Source organism: Nelumbo lutea, chromosome 3, assembly GCF_056320005.1.
Source record: "Nelumbo lutea isolate HS-2025 chromosome 3, American lotus-T2T, whole genome shotgun sequence".
In the NCBI taxonomy this organism is placed as follows: domain Eukaryota; kingdom Viridiplantae; phylum Streptophyta; class Magnoliopsida; order Proteales; family Nelumbonaceae; genus Nelumbo; species Nelumbo lutea.
This window is the reverse complement of record NC_142686.1, coordinates 11533160-11541439: the sequence shown is the minus strand read 5'-3', so window position 1 is coordinate 11541439 and position 8280 is coordinate 11533160. Positions and strand designations below refer to the sequence as shown.

At 37.9% G+C, this 8280-nt stretch overlaps 1 protein-coding gene across 1 annotated transcript; it reads left to right on the top strand.

Annotated features, from left to right (window-relative positions):
* The first annotated feature begins 499 nt into the window (after window positions 1–499).
* On the top strand, window positions 500–7522 carry LOC148862941 (chaperone protein dnaJ 16-like). Its single transcript, XM_088975725.1, has 12 exons — window positions 500–1328; window positions 1989–2112; window positions 2795–2877; window positions 2998–3109; window positions 3202–3306; window positions 4586–4636; window positions 6118–6207; window positions 6307–6415; window positions 6523–6671; window positions 6748–6801; window positions 6913–7141; window positions 7238–7522. The coding sequence occupies exons 1-11, from the start codon at window positions 1186–1188 to the stop codon at window positions 7135–7137; spliced, it is 1245 nt and encodes a 414-aa protein (XP_088831851.1). The 5' UTR covers window positions 500–1185; the 3' UTR covers window positions 7138–7141; window positions 7238–7522.
* The last annotated feature ends 758 nt before the right edge of the window (window positions 7523–8280 follow it).

Below are 8280 nucleotides of genomic sequence, written 5' to 3'. Positions count from 1 at the left end.
AGTATATTAAAACCTTTTCAAATTTGTTTTTTCCGGTTGATGCCATACAGCAGGGCTTCAATCAGTGACAAATGATGACTAGGTCTTGCACTTGATTGATTGGATTGCAAACTATAACCTATTTGGCTGTTTATAGGGAGATTAGAATTGGTTAATAGAAAATCAGTTCTGCGGTAAAGGGCACTCCATATCTGTGGTCAATGTGTTGTATAGATGGTGGGGTTCCCCCTTGAGTTGAGTGTCTTAAAATGCAATTTTCTTATCACATTTATCATTTTGGTATCGTGCATCTTCACTCGACTTGAATTAATTTGACAGATTATGTTTTTTTAATCCAATTCCTAACCGGGTCGGTCCGATACCGGAAAGTCATGATATCTGAAAATGTGTTAGTTACCCAATTAATAGGTATCTTCAGGAACACCGGGGAGGGTGATTGGTCAAACAAACTTCAAGGCTCTTCCCTTCCGATATCATACTTTTCCGGTATCATAGATTTACGCTGAGCGATGATGATGATTGGTTCTAGCCTTGGACGAATTGGAATTTGGAGTTGGAGAGTGGGGAGGGTCCAATCCGGTCGATTTCCGTGTTTCCCACCATGGTAAGTGCCAAGTGGCACAATGTTCCAAGTTTGAACTTGAGTGGTGCTTTAATTTTTTTTTTCGGACGTTGCTACCCATGCGCCTCGGTGCGTAATGCGCATGTCCCAAACTCCCAATGGCGTTTGCGTGCACATCAAAAATGAATCCCTGCGTATTGCGCACCGTGCGTGTTATATAACAATGCCTATCAAGATGCTAAAGTGCCACCGAATTTCACGTCCACTTTCTCGCTCCCTTGTCTCCTTCGGAGTTCGGTCTCTCTCTCTCCGTATGCTGATACATTGTTCCAGCAATCCAGCTTGCAGGCCCGAGTACTCTCTTTCTTTCTTTCTCTTTCTCTCTCTCTCTCTCTCTCTCTCTCTCTCTACGCTGTCTCACCCCGTTAGGGTTCGTTAATGCTCTTTGTATGCTCTGAACATCTGAATTTCGGTATATCTGAGGGCAAATAAGCGATTGAGAACTGGATTTGAGTTGCAGAAAATGAACCTCAGTGAGATTTCCTCTGGGTGTTGGAGATAGGTTAGAAATTTTTTAGGGTTTCTGGAAGAAAGCTCGTCTTTTTATCTGATTCTGAGTGAAGATGCCAGCTCACGGTTTTTCTTCGAAATCGGAGAAGAACGAAGCCACGAAACAACAGCGCAGAGATCCTTATGAGGTCCTAGGCGTCTCTCGCAACTCCACGGATCAGGAAATTAAGAGTGCCTACCGAAAAATGGCTCTTAAGTAAGCTAATTTCTAGTTTTTTTTTTTTCTTTTTCTTTTTCAGTTAGAGATAAACCTTTACTTGGGTGATTTGTTTTCCTTTTTCTAGGTCATGTAGCTTTTTCCTTCCACTTAACTTTGTGTCTTTTATTGATTCTGTAATTGTTTGGGAAGATTCTGGATATGAAACTTTCTGTTCTCTTTGCTGCCTTGTTGAATTATTTCAATTTTAATCTTCTTGTTTCTGGGATGGCGGAAACTGTCTTCTACATGACATCACGTCATCGTGCCAAAAGTAGTTGTCTTATATACTATGAAGGGAATGTCATAGTTCACTCATTCTATGGTAATCGTTTAAACAATTAAACCCAAAGAATATTTTGGCTCTACTTGTATTTGTGTTGTCATGGAATCTAACAGGGTGAGGGGAAGGCAAAAAGAACATCGGTTGATGTAGTGAGAAATGGTCCAAGGAATGGTGGAGGAAGAATTATCATGTATATTAGCCAATGCCAAATAATTGCAATATGGGTTAGTTGGGTTGAATAGTTGAGTTGGAAATAGCAATAAATTATCTACTGATGCTCTCAGCGCATAATTGATATTCTCTACAGTTTTGGTAGATTCTGGTGTATGATTTATTTACCGGTGCTGTTATGAACTTATGATGCATTTTTTCAGGTACCATCCTGACAAAAATGCAAATGATCCCAAGGCAGCTGATATGTTTAAGGAGGTCACATTTTCCTACAATATTCTATCTGATCTAGATAAACGGCGTCAGTATGACACATCTGGTTTTGAGGTAAGGTCTGTGCAGGTCCTGCAGGAACATGATTAGGTTGACTGTTAATCAGGGTATCTGGGTTTGTGTCCTTATTTTATGATGTATATACTCTGGCATTTGGGTTGTTTGGAGATCTCCGGTTATCTTTTTCTGTTAACTGTTGTCTGCATTATGCTTTTCCATAGTTTATTCATTGTGAATCTAGACATGCTCTGCCAAAATTTCTTTTGTTTATTGTGTTAACAACTGAAGATTAACGTAACCAGGATAGTGCATCTTCTGAAAATTGCTTGTCTTAGGTGGTAGATGCCATACATTAGTGAAAAATACCATAGAAAAAGAAATCCTATGCACAAAAAGTAAGCTATGTAGTTTTTTTTTTTTTTTGCTTCATGGGGCTACACAACCGGGGGTAGCCCATCCCCCTCCCTTAACCCCTGGCGGCAGTGGGATTTGATCCCAGGTCTCTATTTGGATGAGTCAGAGATCCTACCAACCGAGCCACCATCAGTTGGTAAGCAAGCTATTTAGTTTCTTACATTTGTTGTGGTTCTGAATTTTCTAAATCTTCATGACTTGGTGTCAGACCACTTATCTGTGTTGGGTATATATTTACTAACATGAATTTTCTTTTCTCTGGACTGATATATGGTAGCATTAAAGTCTTTGTTGAAAACTTATGCTAATGACTCTTGCCCAGGCTATTGAATCAGAAAGCCAAGAGCTGGAGCTAGATCTTTCAAGCCTGGGAGCTGTGAATACCATGTTTGCTGCACTCTTTAGGTAAGTTAATTCTAAATGAAGCCCTGCAATATTATTTCTGCTGAAAGGTCTTCTGATACTCATAATCCTTGGCCAAAAGTTGATGTGCTTACTGATATTCATATTTTTATGATACAACAGTAAGCTTGGTGTGCCAATTAAGACTACTGTGTCGGCAACTATTTTAGAGGAAGCATTGAATGGACTGGTTACTATTCGTCCTCTTCAGCTGGGACAACCTTTGTTTAAAAAGGTAAATCACTGTTAGCCTTTTTCCTTTTCTGTTGTTAAGCTATTATGTGAATCTAGTGACATGCTTGAAGTTTTCTCATGTTCTTTTCACAGGTAGAGAAACAATGTGCTCACTTCTATTCTGTAACAATAACAGAACAGGAAGCACAAGCTGGATTTGTGTGTAGAGTGCAATCACCAGACAAAAGTAAATTCAAGGTTTGTTCAAAGTATAATTGCATGAGAGATGTTTTATACAATAACATCAAGAGATAGAGACATACAGATTGGACAAGTTTGTACTTCATTAAGCTTTTGATAGAATGGGAGCTGAATCTGCTAATGTGATGTTCAATACCTTGTTATTTTTGTGTTCTACCTATTTTCAGAACACACCACGACGTCTGGGCATTCTTTTAATCTGTTTTTGATTCTGGAATGAGCAATCTGTGGTTCTACAACTCAAACTAGTGCAGGCTTTTGAACATGATTAGTTTTTATGCTCCCAACCACACCATACTGTTCTAATTTTATCTAGTATTTGATTCAGCACATCTCACCCAAAAACCAACACGTATTAAATCCTGACATGTTGAAGCACTCCACACTACACCATGCATAACACTACTAGTCTACTAGAGGTATGCTCTGTTTCAAAACATGTGGTTTTTACTACACCTTAGGGGTCTTAGTGGTTTGAAACACACCACACCTATTTAAGACCACTCTATGGGGCATCCCCTTAATTGTCGGCTATAAATTGAGTCAAAACAGTCCAAAGCATACATCTATTTTGGTCCATGTTACTTAACTCCAAAATTGTGGATTTGGGTATATACCATCAAAATTGAGTGAAAATTATAATTTCTTGTCACTAAAAACATTTTATTTTGGACCATTACAAAAGAGGTCATTTGTCTCCCAAATATTAAAGCCATATATTGGCTTCAAAACCCTGAACTATGAACTGCTGAAACACTTGTAATGCCCTACATTTAGATCTAAGTTCATTCAATTGATCAGTTAAATACCATGCTATTTGATTTGGTCATCTACAAATATATGATGCCCACTCAAAGGCAGCTATTAGATTGGGTAGCAATCTTACATGTTCAATGGGCATTGATGGGACCCAAATAATGGGAGCATCAGATTCAATTTATGCCGTCCAGGTTGTAAACCCTACTTTATCATGTTATTCGCATAACTTCTTTATCTCCAAGATGTCATCTTTTTCATGTTCTGAGTTTGCCATTAATGAACTATTATTAGTATCTAGTGATCCAAAACTTACTTCGTTTTGGGAACGACCAATTTTGTGGTACCCACAAGAATTCTCTTGTTTTAAAACGATGTCTATAAGTAAATAAAGAAGGCTTTTCATGCTTTTTTTTTTTTCTTATGGGGTTTTTCCTATAGCAGTGGACTGACTGTATAATATTTAGTTTGCAAACTTTACATGGTTAGCCTGTCACTAATAGAATTGATTTATTTGCAGCTTTTGTACTTTGAGCAGGAAGAGAATGGTGGATTAAGTCTTGCATTACAGGTAAAGAATTTTCTTCATGGATTTTTTTATAATCAGAAGAACCTGCTTCATTCTTGTGAATGAACTGTAGTTCTTTAGCAACTTCTCTAAGATTGAAGATATGAAATTATCATATAATGCTTTAATTGTTGATGGACCAATTATTTATACTTCATGCAATCTTTTACTAGTTTATCAATTTTAAACATTTGGAAATTTGTTTATGATGGATTGAATAGAGTCAGGATTAAAACCCTACTTTAGTCTCATTATGGCTTGTCACATGTAATGGGCAAGGATTGAAGTATCGGTAACGGGTATCGTATTGGACCACTTGGATACAGATACGGATACAGATATGCTTTGGAAACACATGGATGCGGATGAAAAAAAATGGAGATGCTTGGATACATCAGGAAATGCATATAAATTCCATAAATATATTAATAACATTACATTTAAGGCTAATATAGTCAAAATTAATGTATGCATAGGAAATGTATATTCTAATGATATTTGTGAATAAATATATTACAATTAATATAGCGGGATGCATAGAAATCGTACAATTTTTATTGATAGTGTATCAATCTAGAGTCCTAAAATATATTATATAAATTTTCACAAATTAATACATGTACAAAGCTATTATTTATTTTCAATTGAAATTCATGTCACAAAACACATGCAACTATTATATGTAATTATTATATCAGTTGTTTTTATTTTTATATTTTAACATTAACTAAATAATCAACTAAAAATTAATTCTCAAATGTTTGGTAAACAATAAGAATGCTATTAGAAAATGTAATTAAAATATCAGTTAATAATTAAAGTAAACAATAAAAATGTTATTATAAAATGTAACTAAAAATTAAAGTATCGATGCATATTGACCGATACAATACGATGCAGTCCAATACTGATGCGTATCACTCCGATACGGATGATTCAGAGGATTCATACCTGTTCGTAGCGTTTCCCGTATCTCTTATGACCGATACCGATACGATATGCCCCTTATCGGGCGTATCGTGTCGATATTTAAATCCTTGGTAATGGGTATTCCACTGAACTGGGATTTAATACCATCTTCATGCTCAAGTTGGGTTGTTAGGTGGTGAGACCCTTCAGGTCTGATGCTGCTGTTACAGGTAGGGGTGCAACTTGGGCTGGATTGGGTTGGGGTTAAATTTTCAATGGGCCCAAACCCCTAACCTGCGCTTGATGTAGCTGAAATTCTTCAAGTTATAGGATCATCAGCAAGCTAAACCCCCCAGGGCCCAAGTTTGCAGAAGCCAAAGTAAATAAATGAGTGAATCACATGAACACAGAGAATTAAGAGCATCCGTCCACGTCATTCTTCAGGACATCTCCTTTTCTATCCAGGTTCTATTGTAGTTTGGATGGGTCTATCTAACCCATCTAGGGTGGAATTTATATAATTAAACTTATTTTTCATGGCCAACTTGTATGACAAACCTAGCTTCTTGGTGCAGGAGGATAGTGCAAAAACAGGAAAAGTTACATCCGCTGGGATGTATTTTCTTGGTTTTCCTGTTTACCGGTTGGATCAAACAGTCAACTCGGTAATCAAACAGCATTTTTAATAATTTACGAGTTAGCTTTGCTTTTCAAACATTGCTCACTTCTCCCATATTGTTTTGAAAATTTTGGTGAGGGTCCAGATGGCAGCTGCAAAGGATCCTGATGCAGCCTTCTTCAAAAAGTTGGATGGGTTTCAGCCATGTGAAATAACTGAGCTAAAAGCCGGCACTCATATATTTGCTGTTTATGGTTAGTCAGTCTTTGACTTCCTATGTGCACTTAAGGCTACCATTTTTCTTGTTTCTGGACTTTGATGTACCTAAACCAACTTTCCATATTCTATTACATAATTTCAGGTGACAATTTCTTCAAAAGTGCAAGTTACTCAATAGAGGTTCTTTGTGCTGCACCATTTTCAGAAGAAAAAGAGAAACTAAGGGCTGTGGAAGCCCAAATTCTGAGTAAGAGGGCAGAACTCTCCAAGTTTGAAACAGAGTACAGAGAGGTTTGGAGTAGGACTTATTTATCCCCTGAATAAATAATTCTCTCTCTTTGGGCTTATTTTGATACTGGTACAACAGGTTCTGGCACGATTTACGGAGATGACCAATAGATATACCCAAGAAATGCAGGCGGTGAGTTCATGCTTTCTGATTAATTCCATGGCTTTAAACTGGGTGGTTTCAGTTAAAGTGGGAGTCCCATATGTCCTGATTTGCCTCCTTGTCACATTCATCACTCTTCAGATAGATGAGCTTCTGAAGCATTGGAATGCAATTCGGGCTTCTTACTCCACTTCTCCACCTCTAAAGCGTAGTTCAAGTAGTAGCAAGATTAGAGGTTCCTTCAAGGAGTCAAACGGGGAAGAAGATCATCAACCAAAAGATAAGAAGCCTATGACAAAGGATAGGCCAAAGAAGAAGAAATGGTACAATATACACTTGAAGGTGGACAAAAGGAAACCTTGCTGAATAGGTAGGAAATTTAACATGCCTTTGTGTATTGTTGTTTATTGTGTTTCCTCACATTGAAGATTGAACATTGACAAGAAGGTTAAGTTTTATCGTATAGGTTTTGTAATCTGATCGAACAACATAGGGGAGATTTCACAAGCAGCTTCTGGGTGACGATTCCACTGTACCTGTGCACATTTGCTTTTCTGCTGCAGTGGACATGGATTTGTAGCATAGTGGTATGTATGAGACCACAAGATTGTTTCCATCTTGCCCAAGCCTGCATGGATAAACAATGGAGTAAAGGCAAAACATTCTAGTGCAATGTTTTCACTACTCCAGCATGTAAAGGATAACAAATATTTTTGTTATAAAAAGTTTCCATTTTCGTTGCTTTCTGTTATTTTTTCTTCCTTCCTCTCCCCACCCCATTTATTACCATACCTGATGATCGTATCAGGACCTGCTATGAATATAATTGTCATGCTTCTTTCATGTAACTTTGTGTGTACATTTCTTTTTATTCCCCCCCCCCCCCCCCCCCGAGTCAATTGCCAAGGAGGGCCGTCCACCGAGGGGGCCAGTGGAGGTCTGCAGAATGAGAAGATGTGGAGCTGATGATTATGTTCGTTACAAAATTGAAATTGTTTACACTAAAACAAGGCAAAGATTGATTGCTTTCCAAACCCCACATGTAGCAGCCTGGAAGGATAAAGTTGTAAAAAAACAAGGTGTCCATGGGACAGAACACCCTCAGAAGCGTCTTCGCTTCGCTTCTATACTTGACCGTAATATCATATGCCACCCTCGGTGGTAGTAGAAAACTAGAAATAGGACCCACCTTTGACGATGACGACAGAGAAAAGCGGTGGAAAACTGAACATATTCTAGGTTGTCCTGCAATCGTGTCAACGTTTTTAACAGGAGATTAGGTGCATTAATGTTTGTCACGTTAAAATGGGGTGGGTAGTCGTAGGCAGGCCCTAGTCGACTTTACTCATGCTGAAAATGAAAAAAGCGGGTGATTAGGGTAAAGCTAAAACATATGTTCTCTTTCTGCATACTCTGTTCTGTGTCTCGTTGCTTCTATGCATTTTCCTCTTTCGTAAAATGATCAAATGTGTGTCAATTGGCAGCAGTTAGCAAGCAAGGGTATCCAAC